Below are 27559 nucleotides of genomic sequence, written 5' to 3'. Positions count from 1 at the left end.
CACATCTGGAGCTTGTTTTGAAAATACAAAGCTATTTAATATATAGAGGATTTCAAAATGATTGCAAGATTCTGTTGCTGTTTCCAAGTACACAGATCTTTTCTCATTTATTCTGAATGATTCATTAGGGAAGTAGATCATGCTGCTAAAAATCATGAGAAAAAATTTTGAGTCAACTAAGGGTCGAAAAACATTTCCTGCAATTATGAAGTATGTTAATCAAGCTGGGCCTTTTGCCTTACAGATTCCTCTTAATTTCAAATACCACATTTTAACCATAAGACAAATTTAAACAAAACAAAAAACTTTGGATTATGAGATGCTATTTCTAGTATTAGGCTCTTGAGGACAAAAGTTCTCCCTAGTGTAGAAGATCAGACATAACTAATCTGTGAAGTATTGCCTGGACAGTGTACAGCAAGAACTATGTGCTATCAATTCTTGCTTAGCAAAGTTTATTTCCTCATTTTTAAAACTAAGGCTTGGTGGATTAGTTATTATTTAAGTAACTTTAATATTGAAGTCTTGAAATCCATTTGGAAAACTGCAGTCTCTGAAGGTTTATGAAGTGACCGAAAAATGGACAGCTTCAGACAACACTGCCTTTAGGGCGTGAGAATGTAATTAATGTGGTAAGTCTAAGTGCATGGGCTTGTTAGAGTCTTGGCATGCAACAGAGGATGACTGTAGGGGAACAAACTTATTTTCCTCCGAACAAAAATACTAAGCATCTCGGTCTTTCTGCAAATCTGTGTACCTACTTTCCTTGATACACAGCACAATTAGTTAGAGCACTTAAATGTCTTTGCCTTATTTTGTCCTCTCTGACAAAAACTACAATATTTTAAAATGTTCTTTGGTATCTCTAGCTTTTTGACTTTCATTTAATCGTTCCTTGTTCTGCAAAAAAAATTATCATAAGTTTTTTGTATTAATTGTTTAATCAATTAGCTGACCTCAAATAATCCAAATGCTTTTGCTATTTTGTAACACTTCTGTTCAGTGCTGTGTTTGAGGTTTGTCCCTGAAACAGAAAAAAAATAGATCCTTCAAATGAGAAATAGGATCAATGTACCATTTAAAATTTATTTGTGACTACAGAGTAGCTTTAGTAAACCGGCCCAGAGACACAAGGGTCATTGCGGGTTCTAACACCTAGAGTAACTATCCTTTAGTTCACCGTAGAAAACTGTAGTAGTCAAGACTATTTTAGGCCAATGTTTTCTGAAGAGTGAAGCATGCTTTTCTAGAGAAGGTAGCATATGAAGTGAAGTAGAAGGTAAGTCATGAATTTTAGTATCGTACACCCTAGGTAGTGCTTCTGGAGCTCACAAGGGGGTGGTGAAGAGGTGGTGATAGCCCAAGGGGAAAGGCAGGGAGACAGACGAGAAGGCAGCATTAGAGAGAGGGAGGTCAGTGAGAAGAAAAACTGACAACAGACCAGCATTATACCACAATCTGAATATTGGTGAGAGGAACAGAGGATCATATGGAATCTCATGCTTCATACAGGAAGAACCATCTCATCCAGGCTGATGCTGACTGTAGTGCTACCAATTTTGGTATTGTCAGAATCCCTGTGTCCTTGAGGTAACCTGCAAGTCCAAAACTACATTTTGATATGGAGCTATAGGTTGTTTATTGAACCACAGGCAGATAAGATTTTTCTTTTTTCTGTCTCAGCTATTTGTGAGGTAAAGGACAGCTTGGAGTCCAAGTTGTCATGATACTTGAAGAGAAGGTTTTACATACACTTAGTGTTGACTGTAGTGTGAACAATGTGTATTGCTACTTTTACATCTTATTAGCACTTAATCTATGCTTTGTTTCTATTAGTATATTTTTTTAATTTCAATTTACTAACAGTGATTTACCAGTAGTTTCCAAATGTAATCTAAGTACTGTAGTTATGCTAAGGAAACAATTCATATATATAGTGCACACTACTAACTATTCAATGTAAAAACTTTTTTCAATAAAGATGAAATATAAACTGCTGATAGTCAAGATAAACTAAATTGAATTTCACTGTAGGAATAGATAAACCACTTGTCATCCATTCTGGAATGTTCATTTTAACATAAATTTAATCTCATCTTAAGAAATAAGGGAAAATATAACTTGGGACCCTCAAATCAGACAAGTGCTGTTTCTAGGCCAATATTCTTTTCTTTGTAACTAGCCTTTTACAAACTATCCTGTGATCAAACTGAAGACAAACAAGACATGTTTGTTTTGTCTGGGAGGTTTTTACTGCAGGGCAGAAGGAAGGAGCAGAATTAATTGAAATCTGGAGGTCAGCTGCAGGCAATCAAATAGTAAAATCTGTACTACAACATGCAAAACAGTAAAATTGCTGTCTAGGGTGGGTCTATATGTTGTATCTGAATGTGTAAATGTTAAATAATATACATGATACCCTATTTTTTAATATACATCAATATGCTATACACTTAAAAATTTCAAGAAACTCTGTAAATTAAATGGAGAGATTAATTTTCAACATATTTGTTTAGCAAGATATGTGTTTATCTTCCCAGAAATTGAGACTTATACAAAATATAAAGCCAGAATCTCTTGTGGTATACACACTTATTTTTAAATGCTTTCTGGCTTGTGTGGTTTAGCTGGACCCTGCATCCTAGTTTATACATCTATTCTGTATGTATAGCCTACATTAGCAAGTAGTACACAGAAACAAGAGTGGCTCTTGTAGAGTGAAAAAAAACATGCTGAGGGCATGATATCTACACTACACATTTCAGAGTCACTGAATTTGGGGTTTTGTTTTTCACTTTGGATGAGCTCTGGTCTACTCCCATGGATTGAAGCCCATTAGTGGCTGGTGTTTGTTACGTTCGTTTCACCTGCCAGGAAATCAGTTCGTGTTCTTGAGAGGCTTCTCTAGGATGCAAACTGGAGAGCAAGCAGGCAGGGACAGTTGGAGATTTGCTTTAAAAGCACATTTCTGATCCAAGCTAAAGCACAAATGCCGATGTGTCCTTACTGTCCTCTTAGGAGAAGTGCTAATCTATGTGGTTCCTTGTTTTTGGCCAGTCACCGTATTGGTTACTATTTTATTTGGGAACAATGAAACTTGGTCCTTCGTCTTGTTTTCTCTGGGTAAGAAGGCTGACTCCTTTCTCTGAGAGCTAAGCAAGATTCAAAACAGAGAAGGGACCAGCCGTTCAGAATCACTGGCACAGTATTTGGCCATAACAAGTGTTTATCATTACATAATTTACCTGTATGATTCCTTCTGTTTTATATTATTATACATCACTTAAGGCACAGCTTAATTCAGCGAAGAAGTCCTTACTGTATGTGTCTCCCATACTCAAGGTTACTTGATATGTCAAGAAATTAAAAGTACTTGAAGTGAATCATCTTTATGGAATGTATTTTCGCTCAAAAGTACAAAAGCAATTATTTGCTCTGTCATTTATATGTAAGGTATTCAATTTAAGTTTTTCAGAACAATGCCCTGTACAGTTACCTAGCAATTAAAGAAACGTTAAATTCTTCATCTATTTACCAGGGAAATGCTATTTAAAATTACACGTTGCTAGTGCAAGAAGCTAATTCAAGTTGAGTGTCTGTGTCAAAATGTGTGTAATTTCAGGATACATTGTTTCTCTTTGTGATGATAGGGAATGTGATTAGTTCTGGTCAGGTCTGTTCAGTCTATTCAGGAGCAGAATATATTCTGAATATTTAAAAGTATATTTTGACTGCAGTGACATCTGCGTACTGTGGGTAGATTTTGTCTTTGCTCAGTAATTCTGCTGATAGGTACTCATTTTTTGTTTTTAACAAGCCACGGGGAAATTACAGTGAGGTGCAGAATTCAGTTAGGGAGTAAGGCTGTAAGTCTACTTAGTCCTTAGGATTTGCCTAAGACATCTTCATTATAATTCTGTTTATCATGCAGTTGTGATAAGCAGTAGCTCTGCATTTCTAAGGAGGCTTTAGCAACATTTTGAGTATCACAATTTTTCTTGTCATTTATGCTTTGGGGAAGATGCCTTTTAAAAAAACAAAAAAACCCAACCCCAAAACTCACTTCTGAAGTACATGTCTGACTAGATAAAAAGTGACAGTGCCCTATAAACTCTATTTGATTTTCAAAATTAGTCCAGCAAGATGAATGGAGATCCACATCTGAAAAGATTGTTCCCAATACAAAATAGATCACAGAAGTATTCATCAGGCAGGTATCACTAAAATCAATGCAAGTTGCTGATAGGAAAAAAATGCGATAAACCACAAACATGTTATCAGTCTATATGAACAGATAAAGTTATGTCTACTGTTATAGCCAAGTCTACAAAGAGTTCATTTTGGTCTTCTAAATGCAATAGCTGACATATGGTACATCTGCCACGCTGTCAAGTGTTTTCATTTTACTAAGATGTTCTATTGGCTGCTCTTCTGCTGGTGCATGTTGGAGTTTTCGTTCTGCTCTGTGATGAGTGTAGCCCACAAAGAGTCTGCTGGGCATAAATAGATTGAGCATTTGCTGGCTCTTTGCAGAAATATTTATGTGCAATGCTGCAGCACGAGCAAACACTGAGGACACTTCAGCTATTTTTTTATATTCAGTTTCTTTACAACAAAGTAAATATCTCACTTAACCAGAGCTTTGTCTATCAGCTAGCCTGTTGGGGGAAGAAAGTTGAAACAGTTTGTCCATACCTAAACAAACTCTGCAGCTGGAACCAAGCAGCTATGTAACATCGAGGGGGTAGTTATTTGTTCTGTTTTGGGTGCCAGAGAACAACGGCAGGGAAGCAACGAAAGGCTGCTGTTTCTTCTGTTAATGCATGAGATGGACTTCACCAGTGGTTTTAAAAGGCTGTCTAAGAGGACATCGGGGAGGAAAAATTCTCCCAATAGATCTGGAAATGTCTCTGGATGATACCAATCCCTAATACGGCAGTAACTGCAGATACCCTAGGAAGGGTGTAGAGCGACAACACAGTTATTCGTCCTTTTAAGTATCTTTTTTTTCACTGTCATAACTTTCATTAAGATTACCAGCCTAGACTGCATGACAGGGATATAGCATCCTGCACTGGACCGAGTGCAAGATGTAATTGTGTTAGGATTTCATTGATTGAATAAATGTCACAGAAGTTGTGAGTAATGCTGTATAGTGTTACTTTCACTTTCCAATGCCCTTGAGAACCAGGCTGAAAGATTATTACTGTCTGTAGCAGTTACTGTTACTTCCTGATGCTTTTCCTCCTTCCATAGAAATTAGTGTACGTTTTGATGAGGTAATTTTGTGTATATAGAAGGACTTCAGCAAGAATGGTACAGTACTGAAACTTTATGGTACTAAGGTGGTGCTGACATCTAAAATGAGTAAGTCATATTGTCATAGTGGGGGAATCTCAGATATATATATTTTATACAAATATCAGTTTTTATGTATCGATTTCCTTTTCATGTGGTATTTTAAGAATAGGATACCTCCAGTGAGTTTCAGTAACATCAAATAGTGATGTGTCAGCTGGTAATATCCAAGCTTTACATGAGGCAGCAACCTGCTCAAATGTCAGAACTATTTGTGAGTACAGAGTGGCTGTTGAAAGGGCCTAGAATTTATTTCTTCCAGTAGATTTAAAACATAGTTAAAGTTTTAATTTCCTAAAAACACACTGGCAGCAACTCTGCTCCCTTTAAAAAAAGAGTAGCTACTGGATGCCTCGATATTTTCTTTTTAATATGATGTTCATTCTTCCTCACAAAAGCATTAATTTCAATACTACAAAGCAGTCTCCTTTTACATGTAACCCAAAGAACACACGCTTGACAGACCATGGAACGTTAATATTGAAAGCATGGAGGTTCAGTTTTAAGCCCACTGTAACTGTTGGTGGGTAGGCATAAAAATAAGCAAATCTCCTAACTTTGGTGGCCAGTGGTAGATGAAATGTGATGATTTATAGAGCATCTTGTTAATCAAATATATTAAAATTAGCATAAATAAATAATAATAATAAAGGCCACTGTTCATGTGCTGTTCCAGTGACAGCACTGAGAAAAACCATCATACTACACCTAGAAGAGGAGTGGTCATCCATCTTTTCTTCTATTCACTTTTAGCTTTAGGCTAGTAGAGTTTTTCAGACTTTGATATATATTTTTTTCTCCCCATATTTTCTTTGAATACATACCAGTCAGCACAGAATATAACCTTCCACGTGATATAGCACAGCCAGAGGCAGAAGACCTATTTGTGCATTTGCAGGCCAGTTCATTCCTGCATTCCAAATCATTATTTCCTACACTTTGAATCAATTCAGCTGTAAATTGGAACTTGTGTTGCTATTGGTGTCTTGTTACAATTTACCTCTTAATAACATAACACTTTTTGCTTCCTGTATCAGTAAAACTTGTTACCCCTGTCATTCTTTAACTGTCACATCCATCACTGGATAGTCTGTGCACTAGTTACGTAACACTATTGAATTACCAAGCCAGACAGATTTTTGACTACCAGACTAATTCTTGTGATCTAACCCTACCAGAGATACGAAGTTTAGCCTTTTTGTTAAAGCTGTATTGTGTCTTTATGACTTTTGGGAACAATGAATGTGCACAAGAGTACAATTTCCTCTCTTTCTGTACCCAAGCTAAATGTGTTATCTCACTGGTGCATGTTTTGAAAAATGTCCCTGCAGTGGTATAGAGAGATGAAGAATGGTTCCTGTCTCTGAAAGAATTGCTTGTGTTCGCTGAATACTGGCACTATCACTGTTGTTGGTTTCCTTAGTACAGGAATTACCTTGATGCCTTTGACAGATAATCAAACCATAATGGAAAATGGGCACAGGTACAACTACCACTTTTTAGGATAGGCAGAAATGTTTTTAACAGCCAAATTACAGCAGGATTTCCTTACAAGAGAGTTCACAAACAATGCAGATGGTTTACTTTCTCTTCTGTGCATATGAAATTTCTCAGATGAAAAGTCAAGCTTAGTTTCATAGGGGGCTCATAATACACTACCTGTATTAGCTCTTGCACTGTACTAATTTTCCTGAGTGCATATTAGGTTGCAGTGAAATTAATTATAAACACTCCTGTATATTAACCTGAAATATGGAAAATATTTGTCATGAATCTGCATTTTCAAATTGTTAAGCTTTGAAGGGCAAGTAATAAAAATGTTAAAAGGTTGCAGCTGGTGGAGATGGTTCCTAGTCATAGCTCTGTAGTCATTCAGCATGAGGATTAAGTTGCAGTGACAACCTGCATCCTCCCTGAAATCTATTAGTATAGACAAGAAATATCTCTAAATGTTTGCAGAGTAGAACCCAAACTGGTGCTGGTTTTTGTCGTTGTTGTTCCCCTCCTCCATTTTTATTTTAACTGATAATTCCAGTCTTAAATGAATGTGAACCCTTGCAAGATTTAAAACAGTCTGCATTTCTTGCAATATAAAGGATTGTTCAGCATCAGGAAACGTAATGCTTTAGTAAATGTGTTTGTATTAATGCAGCCTGAAGGCTGTTTGTGTGTTGAATACTTCGCAGTTTTTGTAAAAAGGGGCGTCTGTTCTCCCTCCCTTTACTTCACCTTCTTGCCTTATCATATGTGTACATTTTTAACATTTCTAAAAATGAGTAAATATTCCTTTAATGGACAGTTTAGTTGGAATTACTTTTGTACTCTTAGTATTTATTTTCAGTACAGCTGTTAATTAATTCACTGCTAGCTTAAGTTGTTTTCATTTTTCACAACTCTCAACCATTGATAAATCTGGTGGAAAACCTTAAATTATATTAGGAATTTTGTCAGAGTACAATTCCTGATATTGGTGACTACTGTCAATTTTCGGATGAGTTGGTACATGCATTTCAGTCTCTTTAAATACTTACTGTCAGAAGAAGTTTAGAAAATTACTCATTTTCAACAGTACCATTTAGACCAGTAAAATACAAATGCTGTGGTTGTAGAAAGCAGATTAAACAGTGTGTTTAAGAGCTACCTTAACAGCTACCTGGCAAGTCTGCCATGCCAGCTGCCTAAGAGACACAGATGCAGAAGCCCTGGGAATCTTACCTAGTGAGGGAACCACAGCAGCTCCCAAGCTCCCACCGCTTCCAGTTCTCCATTCCTTCTCTGCCTATCAGCTATCCAGCTGGGCTGCCAAGGAGCTAGGGAGATAGTTAACTATATGTTACACATTCCGATACTAATAAATTATGAAAAAATATTCCATCTTGGATTTTATTGTATAAATATCTAAGTATAGATATAAATATATCGAAATATATACATATAAAATATATATCTAAACATAAATACTTGCTGGCATGGAAGTCAGTGTTACTTGAGAAGAGCTCTTGCCTTTTAATACAGCATGATGGTGACTGTTTCCCTTTTGGTAGAGCTCTGGCATGATTCTGAAGCAGTAGTATTTACTTAGAAGCTAGGTCTTCATTGGAGGGTAGATTTCATGGAGGTGAGTAGTTTTTACCCCAAAATACAAATAGAGAGGTTTTCTGGCATTGGTTTCAAATCTTAATTTAGAAAACTAGCTCAAGCTTTTGAAGTTGTGGTTAATGCTGATTATTTTCATTGAAAATATTCCTGTACTTTGATTTCAGAGGTATGTTTTGTATATTGCCATAGAACTGTACTGTCTGTTTCTCAAAGGGCAAATTGCTGGTAGGATTGTGAAGGGGCCAGTCTGCTTTCACTCAGGAATGACTTGAGGCAGAAGCGAGAATATGCCCGTTATTCTTCCATACGTGAGATAGCTAGGACTCTTTCTTTCAAACAAAAATTGTTTTTCTTTGTCTGTTTTCCATTTGCTCCTTTTCTTTTGTTAAGATCAAGAGGGCCAAAATCAGGAATTTAAAAAAGTTATAGCACAGAAAAATTTATGTAATCTTGGTTCTTTATGTGTGGTGGTTTATTTCAATCTACTCCATATATTATGTTGTAAAACACTGAATAAACTTCAATGTCCTCACAACACTTTGTGGTAGACACTACATGGATAGGGTTCATTTTGTGTATGACTGATTCCCTGAAGGCTTGGACAGCATCCCCCTACCTTTGGAGAACCTCCTCCTCCAAGACAGTCTGGATAGAAGGCCTTCCATGTGAACTTTTGTGCTTAATAGCTACGCAGACCAGGTTATACCGAGGAGGCGATGATTAAACTGTGAATAGTAGGGTGGTTCCCAGAAGAGGGGCATTGTTCCTTTAAATAAAACTTTTTTATGCTCTTCACAAACCCAGAGACGTAAGATAAAAATGAAGCTGGTACATATCCTAATATTGGGAACCTGTGAATGAGCCTGACAGAGAACTGTCATTATGAAGGATTTATTGTATCCCTGAAAATGCCATCTGTTGTAATGTCCTCTGCAATCCAGTAGCCAGTTCCTATTGAGACCTTCAGAGATGTACAACCATCTGCCTGTCTCCCTTCCTCCATAGCACTGTGTACAGGCACTTGGAGTTACGGTTCCTGATGCTGGTTGTTACCAGTTTACTTCTCAAAGTCGAGGACTGCTTTATTAATTTTCAAAACCATGAAGATTACTTTTCAAAGCAAAGAAAGTATCAGGAAGAAAAAACATTCTGAAAATGGGATAAAAAGATAAACCAGCCTATTATAATCTAAACCAAGTGCATACCTCAGAATATGAATTCTTGAGTAACTATTAAAATATGCCATATGCATTGGCATCCTTAGAGAAGATTCTGATCACCTCTGTCTGCTGTTTTCTTATACGATCAGAGTGTTTTGCATTTAAAAAGATAGTATTCTATAGTTGCCCACCAAGAAACCTAATGGAAACCTAATGTCTCTGGTCTTTCCTTTGAACATCTGTTTTCAAATGTTTCTCACTATCATTTTGCTCTGAAAGTCATCACCTCACTGAGCAGGTTCCAGGTGCCCAGAACAGAACCTGTGCACGCAGCTGTGCTTACAGGCAATGCACACCAGAAACGCCTCCCTCTGTTGCAACTGTCTGTTTCCAGTATAATATTACTGTTTTATTGTTTGAGTTTCTTTAACTGTTTTAGCATACCTATTAGAACATCTGAAAATGTATATAAAAATTTTGGTTAAGATTATCTGGTATTGAAAAAAGAATGACAAATACCAAAGCAGACTTTTTGAGAATATTTATGTACTACTAGGCCTGCTTTTCAGTGAGTTGCTGAAATTTCTCAATATGCACTTTACCCTAGTTACGATTTTTTTAATTACTTTTGCCATTCACTGATTGAATCTTAATAAAAAAATACTTTTAACTGTTTATTCATACATTGTTATAATTAATTATTTGGCAAAACCAAAAACTCCACATGAGAAAATAAGGTTTATTCTCTATTGTTTAAACAAGCTTGATGCGTTCCCTGAAAGCATGTGTGCTCTTTAAAACATTGGGATTACAAAACATATCTCAGCTAATTGGAAAGAGGATGTAATTACAATTAAACTCATTTTTCCTGTAATCTCATCCAAAACCTGAACTCTTTTTAATTCCCTTATTTGTTTCCCTACTGATGAGGGCAACATAACAGACCAATTCCCTTGCATAATTCTGGCTGCTGGGGCTCTCTGTATCTGTGGCACAGCAGTGTTATTTTTCAGGGACTTACCTGTGCAGAGCTTCCATCGCTGTCAGTGTCATTGCAAAGGAACACTTGTGAATTGATAATTCTTTTTTTTTTTTTCTTCCTTCTTCATAATGACACATCCCTAGGATACAATTGCTCAAGAAATTAATAAGTATAGGGCAGTATCTGCTGTTAAAAGAATAGCTCTGAGGTAAGAACATTCCTTTGCAGACAAGGATTGTGCATTTCTACCTACCACTGGAATGAAAATTTGCTCTAAGAAGGTCTTTATGTTTTTTGCTATGTGGACTGATGTGATAATGATTATGTCTGCATGTTATTTTTCAAGCAGACATGCACTTGCTTTGTCTGGACCCTAAGCTGATCAAAAGCTTTTCAAATGGAATTAGTGCTGCCCTGAGCTAACAAACCCTGACTTACAGGCATGTATATTCTTCTGGCCTCAAGTCAAGCTTAGTGTGAGAGCAGAGCAACCTCACGTTTGCCTGCCAACCTTTTCTAGACATACCCTGAATCTTACTTCTGCCCGGATTGGTCCAGCAGCAGTTCAGTGGCAGGCGCTGTAGTAGTAGGCTTACCATTGACAGGGCCATAGATGGTCATTTGTGTTATGCTGTTGGCCGGACACATCACCATGTGACTTGGCAATGAACATAAAGTCCCAAGACAAGACACTCTGACTTGCTTTCAGCACATGTTGGGTAAACACAGGGGTGTTGGAGACAGCTAAGTTTCTTCTATGTTCAACGCGCTATTTACAATACTAAATTTCCCCCATTGTTTTTTAACCTTAGCCTCTCTGTAATAAATAAAAAAATTATTGGGGGTGATTATGACAGAAAATAAAATAAGTATTATTTGTAAATAATTGTAGAGGTATTGGAGCGTAGGTTTGCAAATAGACTAAAGATACAGAACGAGCTGAAAGTAGTAATCTTACAGCTTTCTGTAATCTTTCTCTTTCCAATCAGAGGTGACCAGAAGTATTTCTGTCATCAGCCAAGAAAGTCAAATGATGATAGGAATTAAAATTGTGTTGCTTTAGCCCATTTAGGGAAAGAAGACTTTTATGTAATTTAGCAAAAATCAAATAATAAGGTTCAGTTGTGTCCTATGGAGTGAAAAGTTGAGCTGATAGGGATTTACAATCTCTATTGTCAACATTAAAAAATGAATTATAAAATTTACAAGTGAACTGCAACATTTTGATGTTCTTGTTGCTGATTTAATTAAACAGGAAAATGCAGTCTCCTTCTAAGTACTGAAATATGTATTCTTGGTGAGATAACTGATGTTGCTAGAATTGCACCATCTTTATGACAGAAAAGAAAAAAAAAACTGAAAAAGTAAATAACTGATTTTTCAGTTTTCTGTCCTGAACAAGCTTGCTCCCCTTTTTCTTATCTAAACAATCTCCTTTGGCCTGAGATCATAAGCAGAATTATTGTCAGAAAACATTTTCTGGGAAATGTGGATGATTGGAATATCAAAATTAATCTTAGAGTGGAAAGTATGATGATATTACCATTTCTGATTTTGTTGCTACCAACAAAAGTATATTGTTATGCCAGAATCATATGTTCATATGCCATGCATTAAGCAGACAGCTTCTAGAATTTCTGCTTAAATGGCCTAAATTATATATAAACAATGACACAGTTGTATATAATAAAGTATTTATATATTAAATATACAGAAAAGGTATATATGCATATGCTGGAACTTTGTGGACATCTGGAGTATTGAGATAAAGTTATGATTTCCATCTGGAACATGACAATTTTTAAGCAAGTCAGTCTTACGTATTTCAAGATGATAGACCACACAGTTAATTTTGATCTCAATGTCATTCAAACATCTGTATTGTGGACAAAAAAAAAAGCCAGTGCATGGTCTGGTTTGCTTCACTGCTGAACATTTTGCTTTTTTTTTTTTTTTTTTAAACTTATTTAACAGTTTTGAGTGCTCCTGCATATTAGTTTTTAGTCTTTATTCTGCTAGTGAATGTCTGCATTTCTAAAATAAGTTCTCAGTTCCATTTGAGCTAATAGTACTGTAATTAGCAATTCCTCAGAACTGTATTCAGTATCTACTAAGATACTTCTCAGGACCTACATTTAAGAATAAAGCCTGTAAAGAAAAGTGGGAGTAAAGACATGGGGAAGCTCAGTTCCGTAGGTTACAAATATTTCTTGGAAGTCATTTTTGTTCATCTACAGATACATGGATAGTTTTAACACAGAAGTTGGTGCCTTGTCTCCAAGTACCTTGTTAAAAGTATGGCAGGAATTAGGTCTGTCTGATCGGCCCACAGAGACTACAGCAGAGAACTAGGCTGAAGTTGTCACTGGGTAGATATCTGAGGCTTGTTACTGACACAGGGCCACTGAATGAAATAGGCATGAAATCAAAAGAAACCTTGTTAGGAACTTCAACATTTTTACCATTACTTATTTTATCTGGCTTGCTCCTTTAAGATATCCTAAGTGTCTTGAAACTGTCTTAGATTTACCTTTTTTAAGAATTGAAGATTCTGTTAACTTGTAGTATGCATATACTTTTTTCCCCCTTCTTGAGCTCAAAAAAAGGACTTTCGTAGCAATGCTTTAGCTCTGAAGAAATAGGGTTATTCAAGATATGCAAACACTTTGAACTTTCCTTGCCTTCTGATTTTCCTAGACCATAGATCAGTGGAACTTTTACCTCCTCCCCAACCAGCACTGCATGTCTGATCAACTTTTTGTCTATTTTTCCTTCCTACAGGGACCCTATAAAAATACAGCAGCTGCAGAACCAAATTCGTCTGGAGCAAGAAAGTGGCCAGTGGTATCGTCACCAACAGCAGCCTGATCATCATCAGCACCCTCCCTCTTCTCCTTCCTTTCCTCCTCCCCCCTCCTTCCAGGAGCTTGAGTCCAGCCAGTCTGTCACCTCTCCTGTGCCAATGAGTATTCTTAACTCTCATACTTCCCCGACCATGCAGTCTTCCAGCTCCTTCAACTATGCTCGGCCTAAGCAGTTCATTGCTGCTCAGAACATCAGCCCTGCTTCAGGTTACGTGACTCCATCTTCGGGATCATCTACGTCCAGCCTTCCTTCTCCTATGTCTCCAACTGCTTCTCAGAAACAGTTTGGGAGAGTGCCTGTTCCCCCTTTCTCTCAGCAGTTTGCTCCAGAAGGGGAGTATGCCTGGTCTCCTTCTTCTCCATCCCCTCCGCCCCCGCCTCCACCTGTCTTTAGTCCAACCGTAACATATCCGGTGTGTGATTCCTTTCCACTTCCACCTCCTCCACCCCCTCCTCTTCCTTCACTTTCTTCACCTTCCCACAGCCTGTCTCCAACTCCCAGATTTCCTAATTCCGGCCAGTCTCCAGCAGCTTTTCTCAGCTCCATGCTGCCATCCCAGCCGCCACCCATTTCTGTCAACGCATTAGGCCTCCCGAAAGGAGTGACGCCTCCGTAAGTATCAGCTAATGAGCTCCTTGGGTTTGACTGTACTGAAGATTATTGCACTTGCTTCATTTTATACTTCTCTAGGGCCCTTTGCTGTTACCTGACATGGAGAGATACATGAATTATTTACAAATGCGTCTGTGCTAGAGATGGGATATAGTTTTTTAACCCTCACAGAAGTGAGATTCTGAAAGATTTCTACTGTAGGAACACAAAAGAGGAGAAGCTAACGCTTTAAATGGGAGTTAATGAAAATATGAAAACAGCAGCAAAAGGCTCAGCATGTCCAGAGCAGTAGAAGGAGATCCAAGAAAACCCTTCTCATGACCCAGTTCTTTTAAAGTCACATATTAAGTGATACTTGCAGTCTGCATTCCTATTACATCTGCAGGCAGAGAAATATCAACTAAGTAGAGCGTTGTTCAGAAGGCCCTGTAGCTTTGTGATACGTAAAGTATAAGGTATTAAAGTATACATCTGACAACAAAGCGGTCATAACAATATATTGACTTTTGGCTAGAGTTTTTGTTCCAAGGAAGTTTGGAAAAGGGTTTAGGAGGGGATTTAGAAAAGCAGTGCGTAAAAACAAACAGAATCCCTCCCCTTAACAACTCTGCATACTTGTTTTCCCCTTTTGTCTTCTCTAAAGGCCAAAATAGTATTTTGGAGCGTGTCAGCTCCCATCATAGATCAGTTTGTCTTTCCACTGGCACTAGACTCTCATTCCATCCTTAGAGAACAAAGAGACATGCTGAAGAACAAAAATGAGAATAGCTGTATCCAAGGCTTATTTATAACTTTGTCTAGAAGTTTGTCTAAACATATCTACAGTATCTAGGTGACTTGCTCAGCTACATACCGTTGCGGTGGGAACTTCTGTTATTTCAGTCCAAGATAAGAAAAGGAAGAGAAGGAAGAAAGCGGACAGATATCAAAGTAATAAATCATGTATATGCTTTAAAAAGCATTTCTTTATCTTGATTTCTGTCATATGGCTCATTATGGAGTCTGGCCATAAAAGAGATTTAGGAGAAAAATGAATAAATAGTACAGTTTGCCCTTGCACTCATAATAGCTGTGATTTTCTGTCTTACTGTGTCCTTTACACTGGCTGAGTTTCTCTATTGATACTGACTGCTGAAAGTTGCGTGATTAATTTACTGACAGCTTGACAGGTAAGCACAGCCCACAAAAGCCAGCAATTACCCCTGGTTTTCCAGGAAAGGCTCTAGTACAGCTATATAGTTCTGGATAGGAACTGGATTCTCTTTCAATTTCCCTTCTGTGTGCTGTGAGGGTGATAGCAGCAGCTTGAGCCTCTGCTGCGTCCCTCTTTCCCTGTAACGCTACTTTCATGCACACATGCTCTCACTTGAGGCATTAGCTATGTTCTTCCTCATTCCCTTCCATCTTTGGATAGACAACTCTGCAAGGATGCTTCCCCCTTCCCCACGCCCGTCACTTCCCCAGGCCCAGCAGCCAGTCTGGGTGTGCATGTGGTGGTGTGTCTGTCCGTTCCCTGGGATGAGGCAGCAGCCTCAGGCTCTGAGCTGAGGATGAGGTGGTTGGCTGTTTGGCCTGCACTCCCTCAGGAAATGTAGTCCAGATGGGAGCTGGATCATGTTAACCATCCTGAATGTATGTGTGTATAATTTATGTATATGTATATATACATATGTGTGTATATACACAATGAGCATTTATCATCTGAATTATAACATTAAAACATGGTAAAAGATGTACTGCATGAAAAAAAAAATCTATTGTTATGTATCTTTGATGCCAAATTTTCCCTGGCCTCTCCTTTTTCATTTTGCTGTGTAGGTTACTAATGTCTGGTGTGTCTTGCTGAGTAAATCATTCTGTTTCCCATCATTTTCATACCACTCCTGAGCAATTCTTCCCCATGCCTCCCTTCCTCCCACTGCTTTTGATCTTTTCTGCTTTGTGCTATAGTCTCAGTTCTTCCCCCCCCCCCCCCCCGCCCTTCACTTTTCGCTTCTTTTCCCTTGTCTTTTGCACCATCCTCACAAATCCTCAGGGCTCACCTCAGCCTGTAGTCTCACCATGTACTCCATGAGTTCCAAGATCTGTTGTTGAAAAGGATGATACTGTTTCCTGACAGTGTGCTGTGCAGACTGGGTGCAAGGAATGAATTAGAGCGTTCAAAGTTTTGCTTCAGCTCAGCATCTAAAATGCTAGTCAAGCCATTTAGCTTTGTCTCTGCTTCTTGATCAGTCATGTAGTGATGATATTGAGAGTATGATAGTGGTTTGCTGAAAATGAACTAGGCAGAGCTTGAAACACCCTTCATGGCAAGGAGGTAAATTTTTTTTACTACAGATTCCAAATACTGTGTTGGAAGTGGTAGGATTTCCTCTTTAGGCAATAACTTTATGATTTATTATTATATTTTAACATCAGTGGAAGTAAACTTAAACCTGTCATTGCATTTAGATACTTCAACACATTCGTATCAAGTGCCTCTAGCAGATAAAATGCTCTTAAACTAGTTTTTCTGCCTGCTTGCAATGTTTTCATGGCTCCTGTCTCTTGCCTTGTCTTTTTTGTGTGTGTATTTCAGGATTGGTAAATCACTGTTCATTTTTTGATTATATGGTCTTTTTACCATGGTTGTTTATTCTCTTCTCTCCCAGGCATGGGTACTGTGACACTGATAGCCAAATATCTGAAAGAAAACAATAAATATTTAGCCTTGCCAAGTCTCTTGTAATTACCAAACTCCATTCTTTGGCAAAGTAAGAAATTCTGCAGACTAGTTTTACAAGTTATGCATCTTGATATAGTGTGGAATTTATTGAATAATTGTTTAATTTTTCATACATTGCAATGATTTTTTTCTCATTACTAAATCTTAGCACAATTACAGATCTGCTCCTCCTACTTAATAGGCATCATTCCTGTTTTCTTCAGATTGCTTTTGTGGTAGGAGCAGAATAAAGGTAAAGTAATACACATTGCAGGTGGAGGTAATTATTTTTGAAGATGGTCAAAGGCAGCATCAGTGAAGTTTTCTGTAAAATGGAAGATGCAGTGGTTGCATACAAACCAACGGAGTCTCCATTTCTCCTCATGGAGTCAGACCTTCCCTCCATCAGCTTTCTTCAGGCATTTCCTTTCCAGTCCATGTATCATCTTTGTTCTACTTAAAAGAGAAATTAATCCAAAGAGGTGTTGTGGCTCTTGACATATGAGAGGTCAGACAAAACATTTCTAACTTTCTCTCCCATCCCTGTACTCTGTGAGTCCACAGCAGTAAATACCATGCTAATGTTTCAGCCAAGGGTTGACATTTGCCTTGGGTTTGGACCCTGAGTCTCTGTGGAAGTGACAGCATTATTTAAACCAGTTTGATCAAATGAATATTCTTGCCATTTGATAGATTTGGAAACATAGCACTGGCGTTTGGTTTTGTTTGTGGTGGGGTTTTTGTTGTTTTTTTAACAACATGTAGTCTTACAGCCTTGCCTGAATCATGGGAATAGCTACTTGTGAGTTTACTACATTTTATTTGGACATCTGAAACATGGAAAGCAGCTTTGTGTCATTAGTACCTACTAATTCACCTTTAAATGTTTTAAGCATTTATTTGCAGTAATTGTATGGTAAAGGTTTCAGTTGAATAAAATATATTTCATCTTTCCAGTAAGCTCTGGATACTTTGTAGTGACCAGCATTTTCAAGGTATGACTGTGGTAGTGTTAGCTGAATGAGCTTTGGGAATAACTTTTTTTTTTTTTTTTTAATTAATGGGGCAGATTCAATAAATTCATGTCTTGCCAGAGTATAGTGTTATTAAACGAAAGAGAAGTGCTGGTGGAACTGCATAGCTAATTAAGTACTTATGGGAATTATGAACACTCGTCAGTTATTTCTGAGGTAAAACTTGGCTGGAGTAAGATTGTTGGATACTGTTCTTAAAAATCTCACTTCTTTCTTTCTTTACCTAAAGAAGACTCTAGGGTGGGTGGATGTGTTGGACTCAGGTTAGCTTTTGGTTACAAAAGACCTGCAGGGAGCAAAGTTAATGTGACAGAAACCTAGAACTGAGGGGGTTTTGTCCACAGTTAGAAAGAAGCTACAATCTGGTCTTTGCTTTTCAAAGAAAAAAACAAATTGTATCTGTATAGAGAGAAATAAGTATACATACAAATTTTAGGGAAGCACGTACATTGGTAACTTTACATGAGCATTTGTGAAAGCAAAGTTAATCCCATGAGAAGAATTTCATGACTAATTAATGAATATTTAAAGAATATAAATCCTGCTATAAAAAGATGCAGAGTCATCTGACCTGAAGAAATGGAATCTCTAAGTATAAAACCCACATATTGTCAGCTATACATACATCCTTTTGAAAACAACTTTAAAAATTACAGTATTTTCTTAAAGTAGACTTTTTCTTAACGTAGATATGTTCAGTAATATTACCTTACAAACAGAAAAAAATCTGACTACAGAATTGGTGAAAGAACATGACTCTAGATTTACTACTTTCTGGAAAAGAATAGAAAATGGAAAAGAAAACATTGTTTTGAAGACAAGATTGTCTAAAGTCTCTTGTAAAACGTAATTAAATAAGCTGCTTTTATCACTCTACATGATAAATTTAACTGCTGTTTCAATGATCTCAAGAATCTTAAATCCAAATCTTAAAGGCGATTCTGTGGGAATTATGAGAATAGCAACACCAGAGAGAGATCTGCACTGGTTTTCCCCTTTGAATCAGAGCTGCTGGTCTGTTCTTGCAGCTGTGTACTGTGACTTGTCCATTGAATTCTGTCTCAAATAACACCAAAGCAAATATTTTAGTAACCCTTATGTTCCTTGAGTCAGTTAGCAACGATGGTGACCACTCTGAGGAGAAGTTACACTTCTCCATCTTTTTATAGAATCATAGAATGGTTTGGGTTGGAAGGGACCTCAAAGACCATCTAGTTCCAACCCCCCTGCTGCAGGCAGGGACACCCTCCACTAGACCAGGGTGCCCAAAGCCTCATCCAGCCTGGTCTTAAACACTTCCAGGGATGGGGCCTCCACAACCTCTCTGGGCAACCTGTTCCAGTGCGTCACCACTATAACAGTAAAGAATTTCTTCCTAACATCTAATCTAAATCTACCCTTTTTTAGCTTAAACCCATTACCCCTTGTCCTGTCACTACACTCCCTGATAAACAGTCCCCCACCATCTTTCCTGTAGGCCCCTTCAGGTACTGGTAAGCTGCAATTAGATCTCCCCAGAGCCTTCTCTTCTCCAGGCTGAACAACCCCAACTCTCTCAGCCTGTCCTCATAGGAGAGGTGCTCCATCCCTCCAGTCAGCTTCATGGCCCTCCTCTGGACTCTCTCCAACAGCTCCATGTCTCTCCTGTGCTGGGGCCCCCAGAGCTGGACGCAGTACTCCAGGTGGGGTCTCACAAGAGCGGAGTAGAGGGGCAGGATCACCTCCCTCGACCTGCTGGTCACACCTCTTTTGATGCAGCCCAGGACACGGTTGGCTTTCTGGGCTGCAAGCGCACACTGCTGGCTCATGTTGAGGTTCTCATCAATCAATACCCCCAAGTCCTCCTCGGGGCTGCTTTCAGTCCATTCCTCGCCCAGCCTATAGCTGTGCTTGGGATTGTGCTGACCCACATGCAGGACCTTGCGCTTATCTGACAGCTTTCAACAGTCTCCCAGTACAAATGCCAGCTTTCATTTTAAAGTAAACTGTATTGCTGTCCTTTGTAAACTGGACATTTACTTTTCCCATTTCTGTGAGTTATGTCTGTCACAGCTGTAAAAAAGGGAGGTTACCTACGGTATGATTGATGTGAAAATAGTGATGCGTGGGAGGAAGTACCTGGATTAAGAATTCCAGCATCAAACTGAGGAGAAAGATCAGGGTGTTTTCTTGCTTCTGAGGGAGCTCACCTCATCTTTGTATGCTACCTACTCAGTCATACCTGGAGTTATTCCTGGATCTCAGGAAAATATATCTGAAGACAAGTATTTCTGTAACTGAAAAAAATTCCAGCAAATATTAGGGTTTGCATTCATTCCCAACCCCGAATTTTCTTAAGCTATTGCTCCTGTCCATTAGACCATTTTTGTTTAAAGTTTCTTGATTTATTGTGTTGTATTTCATTTTCCCATAGCTTGGATACTACTTGTGGCTATTAGACCAACACCTAAGTGGTTTATCCATGATATCAGATCACTTCTTGTTGATTGTGCTAAGAAACAGCTTGTATTGGGGGTTTTGTTTTTGCACAGTGTTAACACCTTTTTATTACATACATGCATATGATTATCATAATATACATATCCATGTCAGCTTTTTTGAAATATGAAGAATGCATGTTTGCTCCACTTGAACTTTGAAATCCAGGTTGTCATCAAAGTTGCTCAAAAGTAGAGATCAAGGATTTAACATGGAGACACACAGTGTCCAAAATAACTGACCTACTCTATCCTGACAGTCATTGCATCTAGAAATCTTAGTTTTCAAGATGTTTTTATCCAGTTCTTTTTCTAAATGGTATTTACAGATGTGTAAGAATGTTGTAGGATGACAAGTGAACTTAACTAAGAGAATTAGTACATATACCTCTGTTGAAAAGAGGCTGTTTGCAGCATTGCTTTGCAGCTTTTTTTGGTCTGCAGATTTTTTTCTTCAGAGGACTTAATTTTATAACTTCCTTATTTTAAACAGATCTGAATGCCACAGAAATGTCTGTGAATGTAAAAGCAAGGTACAGTGCTTGATAGTTGCGGAGGTCTTAACCAGTAACATTTCATCAACTGGAGCAAATGTTAATATTTTGGATGTATTACCTTTTCTCAGTCCAGTGTAGGTTTTTCTTCACGTGCTTCTGGCAGTTACCTGTTCTTCTCAAGATTTCAGGACTATGAGATCTGTGCCAGCCTTCTCTATGTTCAGGAGCAGTCAGTGCTTTAGTGATTTCTCCTTACATCAGTTCTAGCATAATGCTGGTAACGCTCAGGAATGCAGATTAGATTACCGGTTACAAAATAGGTAGTGTTTTTTGAATTTATATCCAAATATGTGGACATCTGTTGAAAAGCAAATGGCATTTCTGGTAACTGGTGCAGCATGAGGCAGAGAGATAACTTCCTCAGGTGGGGAAGGAACTGAACAGGAGAATGAAAAAATAGTAATTCTTCTTTTAATGAGTAAAAATGCATTTTTAAAGATAAGCCTTAGAAAAATATTTTTTTTGGTGGTAGGCATGCAGTTTGTGAGTTGCTCTCTGTGTTATCTAATAATTAAGAAGGGTCAAACTTGCTCAGAAATATATATTATTCAATGCTGAGGCATGATTTCTTTTTTCAGCTGCGGTTTCATAACCTTTTCTTGGGTGGCAGAGATAATTGAACTTTTGTTACCTTTGTTTCATTTAGTGCAAGTCATTCTTAGTCAGGTCTGTGCCTCAGGCGTTCCCTTAATTCAGATGCATGTAACGTCACATTACTGAACAGAGCTGACTCCTGGTCTCCATAGTGTGTATGACAAGATCAGACTAAAATGATCGTAATATTCAGCTGCAGCTTCAAAGTTTGTGACCTGTTACAGTGCTTGTAGTAACTTTGTTCTTACAGTAAGTGAAAAATGTGTTAAGTGGGCAGGAATTAGCTGTATTTTTGGAAGGTTTTAGTTTTAAAGGAAAAATCAAGTTACTGTTCATTACCTCAGTACCAGAAAATTGATTTGGATTTCTGTGAAACTGAGCCATATTGGCTGCAAACAGGAATTTGTTCTTGGAAGGATAACAACAGTCAGCCTGTTGCCCTTGTTTACACTGTGAAAGGTACATAGGAAAAGAGAGAATTGCATCCAGCATGCGCTCTGTGTAATTAAAACATGAAAAGTACTGCTGGTTTGGCCTTCTTTCTAAACAAATGTTAGGGCAAATATTCAAAACCAAGGAGAGCCAAGCCGAGGTTGCAAAAATCTTTGCTGTCAAAAATCTCTATGTGAATTAAGATGACTGAGTTTTGGCAATTTTGTTGTGCCCTTTCTCACCAAAAGAATTCAGACGTGTGTGGTTTTGTCTACATCCGTATTCAGGCCCTCAGTGACTTCAGCGGCGCATATTTCAGAGGTGCTAAAAATCTGTGCGAATTGCAGCTTGATTCTCAAAGGCTGATAGTTTCTTTGCATGTTTGGGGTGGTGGTTGTGTGCTTGAAACTAATGGTGTCATTATCTTGAAATATGCCTTCTCCAGCTATCTCCTGCTACCTTAATACTCACAGTATACTCTGAAAATTGCATCAGGCAAAGAATGAACATAAATAAATTCATCAGCAGAATGTTTTGTTTGATATTATCCCTGATAAAAGACGAAAAGAAAGCCGATGAGTCACTAAGGAGGACACAAATTTTAGAAACTTAATGCATCCAGATAAGGGCATGTAAGGATGGGGAAAAATATTTGCAAAAGCAGCTGAAGAAAGTTTGCTGCCAGGCTGTTTTAGCTTGAAAGATGGTTTACATGTTAAATGGATCTGTGCTTTGGAGGATAGATTTACCAAGGACCTTTTATTTCTTGCTGTTGCCTTATAGGCATTTTGAAATTCATCTCAAGAATGTATGTCTTAAGAGCTAACTTGGTGGGCAGTATGTATGGAGATATATATATATTGATGTGCATATTTTTAAAGTATATGTATGCAGAGAAAGAAAGATATTCTGAAGAGAGGGTGGAAATAGAGCATCTGCAGGAAGAATTACACTTCCTCATGCGCCTCTTCTTTTTCTGTCCCAATTTAAAATAGTCCTGAAAGAGAAAGAGAGAGGTTTTCTAAAGGCATTTGACGACTTTTTGACTGATACTCATTTTTATAGTTATATTTTTAAACCAACTACTTCCTTGCTTAAATACTTATTTGGACATGTAAGTCAAGAGAAGAGAATCTATTTTTCAGACAAGTTGCCTTGACCAGGTCTTGGATGACACTTCCACACCCACCGTGCAGAGCTCAGGATGTTCTGGCACATAACCAGAGATCTGGAAGGTTGTTCGGGAGTGTGCCACTCCTTTTAAAAGCTACCAGGGATCCCCAGGCCATTGCTGAAATACTTGCATACCTTGTTCTTAAATAAAATTCCTTAGTTTCCCTACATGACTTGTTCCAGTGTTTAACTGTCAGTGTTGGAGGGTGGAGAAAGGAGAGTTCTGTATTGGTTTTGTCTAAGCTAAGCCTGTTGTTCTTCAAGTTATTGTCTACTTACCATCCTCAATGGACACAGAGAATGATTGAGTGCCAGCTATTTTATGATGTTTTATATTTGATTCACATCTTTATCTTCATTCTCCACATTTCCTTACTAAATAAATATTTGTGTGTGTGAGTGACATAGTTAGTCACAAAAGCTATGCTTTTAAAACCATCTGACAGTTTTCTTGTTCTAAAACTTGCCAATTTGCTGTATTTTCCTTGAAGTGCAGTGGTAAAACTGGATTCAGTGTCCAACAGCAAGGAATAAAGGAAAACAATGAAGTTTCATGTCTTATGCTAGTGTGTCCCAGAATTACATTGCTTTTCCTTTTGAAATAATGGTGTTATTATCCAAGTTTTACTCTCACAGATTCTTGAGAGATGCTGAATGTTAGTGCTAATTTTCCATTTGTATTGCTGTTGTGCTTTGAACATTTTTCCTGAGTTTCATCATCATTAGACCACCTCTAGACTAATTATGAAGATTATTGCAAATTACAGTTTTTACCTGCAAATGACTTGCAACCTCTGCAAGTTCAGTGTCATCAGCCAATTTGAGAAATGTGTGTTTTTATTTCAGTATTCCAGTTGTTAAGGTTGGAATACTTAGTACTGAACTTAGTATATATAGACCTTGGAAAGACCTCATTGGTCTATATTCTTCCAGTTTAACAGAAAAAAAAAATATTGCTACTGTCTGAAAAGCTTTTTCAGACAGTTATGCAGCCATATAATAGAAATTTCAGGCAGACTCTGTTTCCCTGATTTACTAGGGAACTTACTGCAGCTCCTGAAGGCTTACTCAGAAGCCATAAACTGAAGTGTATCAAAGCTACTTCTTTTTGCGTATCTGCATGCCCTTCAGCCTGACCAAGAGAGAAATGTGAGGTTTGATATGATTCAATTTTCATTTCTTTCTTATTCTACATTGTTTTGAAATGGACCGTAATATTGTTTTCTTATGTTTAGTATGGACATTGAACTTACTGACCTGTAATTCTCTTGGTACTCCTTCTCTTTTTAAAAATGGGTGTGTTTGCTTAGCAGTTTTTGTTTTCAGAGATAATGATAATGCTTCAGAAAATGCTTTCACTAGTTATTTGAAATCCACTCCAGAGCACTTAACCCATCCCCCTCTCTTCATGCAGTGGTGTGACTTTCTTGGGTAAACTACATTTTACCTTTACAGCCTATTGAGTGCCAAGCATAAGCAGAGCCTTTTTCTGCTGAAGCTCTTTTTATCATTCAAGTATGAAGTTTGTAAGAATGTGAAATGTAAACTGTATTTCTTAATGTGTCATTTGGAATTTTCAAGGTAGGATGCATGTCTCCGTTAGGAGCTGGCACAGAGCTTCTTCAAGGCGAAGCCAAATTTGAAATTTGCTGCCTTGAAATTGACTGGGGTGGGGTTTTTTGGGGGTGTGTGTCCTTATGCAAAAAGCGACAAAACTCAGTTCTGTGGCAGTGCTGGGCTGGGTGGGGTAAGAGGCTGGAAGATGATGGGAAAGACTGTGAGGAGACAGATGGATGCCACCTGCTGCTAGCCTTCCAGCAGTTGGTTCAGCCTTCCTGAGGGACATTACCTTCTGATCCCTTTTTCCCCCCTTCTCCTGTCCATTTTCCTTCCACATCTTCCTTTACATTTACTGTCCCCAAATTTCTTGACTTATTGAAGCATCTCTTTCTTCAAGAGACCTTACCCCTTCCTCTTAGCATTCTCTTGCCTCCCTGTAGGTGGGATGGTTTTCCTGACTTCTTCCCCAAAACAGAGTGGAGACTTTGTTACTTGTGACTGAGAACAGCCCCAGCCAAGTGCTGAGGGAATTACTCTGCTTGGTGACTGAGAAGATCTCCAGCTCACGGCTGAATATTTCTAGGGTGAGGGATGTTGTTCTCTGGCTCTTTGCGACATTAGGGAAATGTCTGCTCCTCTTCTGCTGTGATTTAATGTGAAAATGCAGTTCTTGTAAAAAGAACTTCACCATTTTCCCATTTTAAATTTACTTTCAATAACAGAATATGAAATGTTTTAGGAATTTAGACAGAAATGTTTCCAATTATTGTCTTCTCCATCTATTCACTTAATTCCTTTTTGGCTTTTGACAGCATATGTGTATTGTTTCATTTTAAGTAATGCTAAAAATTACCATTGAAAACACTTGCTGAAGAATGGATTTTCTGTAACCATGCTATAGAAACATAGTACCAAACAATATCCAACAAGATTTGTTATCTCTGTGTGATTCTTGTTTAACATTTTGGTGCTGGTAATTAAATTATTAAGTTGTGTATTGGAAACGAGTTTACTCCTTACATGCTGCTCTGATTTTTTTCTACGCGTGTCATCTATGAGTTTGGCAATTTACCTGTTTCAATTCCCTATTTTGCATAAGTCCCATGTAGTGGGCTGAGCCCTGTTTAGTCCATGAAGTTAAACCCCCCCCAAAACTAATATTGAATCAGTATTGGTGTTTTAAACGATAACATCTGACTTCACTGGAGAAATGGGGTGTGCTGCAAGTTTCAAATACTGATAGCAATGTTGATTTCTACACAACTCTCTAAGAACAGCAGATCTCCAGTAGAAACCACCATTGTTGGGCGTTTCCAGCAATAGAGCCATCGTAACATTACTGAAAAGTGTTAAATATTAGCGCAGACTGGAAAAAAAATATCCTGTGCCCTCCCAGAAAATGGGAGTGAGACATCCTGGAAGTGCAATTGTAACTTGTAGACTGGTATGAGGAATAGCTGTGAATGCAAACTGCTAAATGGATGCTATTCCACTGTGAAACCCTGCTGCTGAAAACTGCTTTACAGGGATGATTTTTCTTTTTGCCAGTGTAACCTAGACTCTGTAAATGGCTCTTCTTTCAGAAACAACATTTGCATGTTGCCTTCTGGGTATGTGTTCACTGCGATATGAAGAATAAACACAAAGTTATGCATTGTGTATTGCAGAGCTCTAACAAGGAATTAGTTAATAAATATTATAGAAAATTAATTATTAACTGCCTTGTCCTACATTTTTCTGGTCTTTATCCATGTGGTACTTAATAGGAACCTAGTTTATCTTCCATCCTCTCTTATCTAGTCACGCTTTCTCTTTCATGTTTCCTCTCACTTTATTGCCATTGCCCGTCAGTTTCCTCTTTGAGTGTATGGTGTTTATAGCCACCACTCAATCCTGAGCCCTATTTTAACTAATGTACAAATAAAACATAGTTTTAACTTTGTCCTTAAACTAACCATTTAATCAGCGATCTGAGTTAGAAGGGCCACCATAGTAAGATGCCAGACCTCTAATTTCAAAGACACAATGTCGTTTTCTTCACTAATAGCAGTGATTCCAGATAAATTCCTAAATATCAATGATTTCAGGAAAGCTCATGAATTTTCCTGTACTGTTTTGCAGGGGATTTCCCAAGAAAACAGGCAGAACTGCTAGGATAGCATCAGATGAAGAGATTCAAGGGTCAAAAGATGCTGTAATTCAGGATCTGGAAAGAAAACTTCGCTTCAAGGAAGACCTTTTGAACAATGGGCAACCGGTATAAAAACATAAAATACGCCAGGGAACGGGAGTGAGGATCATGGGTAGTTTCTCAGATATACTGCATATAAAATAATTGTTGTAGATTATTTTTATATTTTATGTATTTATTATTCTTAATTGCATTTCCAAAGCTGCATTTCCATAAGGAATGATAGTGTACATTATTGTCTGTCATTCCGTTCGGCAACTTTACTTGGGCTTAACAAACCAATGGAGATCTCCAAGATGATGAATTTGCATAAAAAGCCTGCACAGTCTGTACCTCAAGGGCTTTTTCAGCCTCAGAGGCCATTTGCTTTTAACTGTTCATCACCGAGGCGCTGGCCAATAAGCATATGCATAGCTTTTGATCAGTCCAGGCTCATTCTGTCTTTTGCCCAGCTGTTGGACAATGAGGGGAAAGAGGACATCAGAGGGGCACAAGGCAGTTCATTGTGAGAAACAACCCATTAGGAATCAGGCATCATTAGATTCTGCGGTCGTGGGACTTTTTTGACCAATAGAATAAAAAATAAGCTATAGTACTAACTTACAGACTTTATCAGGAGTTAACAGCCTGCTTGAAGGAGTCAAGAAATGAGGTAAAATGGGTCTATCACACAATTGAAATGCACAGCTGCCAAGTTCTCCATTAATTTTTGTGCATTTTAAGATATGCATAGAAGATAAAATACCAAATTCTTCCTGCTC

The 27559-nt window shown here is 38.0% G+C and overlaps 1 protein-coding gene across 8 annotated transcripts in view; it reads left to right on the top strand.

The window, feature by feature from the left end:
• Positions 1 to 27559, top strand: part of PALLD (palladin, cytoskeletal associated protein) — a 204749-nt gene that overhangs the window by 154287 nt on the left and 22903 nt on the right. For 7 of the 8 annotated variants that reach the window (XM_054824611.1, XM_054824612.1, XM_054824614.1 and 4 more), the window contains 2 exons: positions 13381 to 14076; positions 26729 to 26864. In XM_054824611.1, coding sequence (XP_054680586.1) covers positions 13381 to 14076; positions 26729 to 26864 — 832 coding nt within the window. The remainder of the gene's footprint in view (positions 1 to 13380; positions 14077 to 26728; positions 26865 to 27559) is intronic. The other variant, XM_054824618.1, reaches the window with a different exon arrangement.

Source organism: Grus americana, chromosome 4, assembly GCF_028858705.1.
Source record: "Grus americana isolate bGruAme1 chromosome 4, bGruAme1.mat, whole genome shotgun sequence".
Taxonomy (NCBI): domain Eukaryota; kingdom Metazoa; phylum Chordata; class Aves; order Gruiformes; family Gruidae; genus Grus; species Grus americana.
The sequence above is the reverse complement of the archived record's forward strand: the minus strand, read 5'-3'. Positions and strand labels throughout refer to the sequence as shown.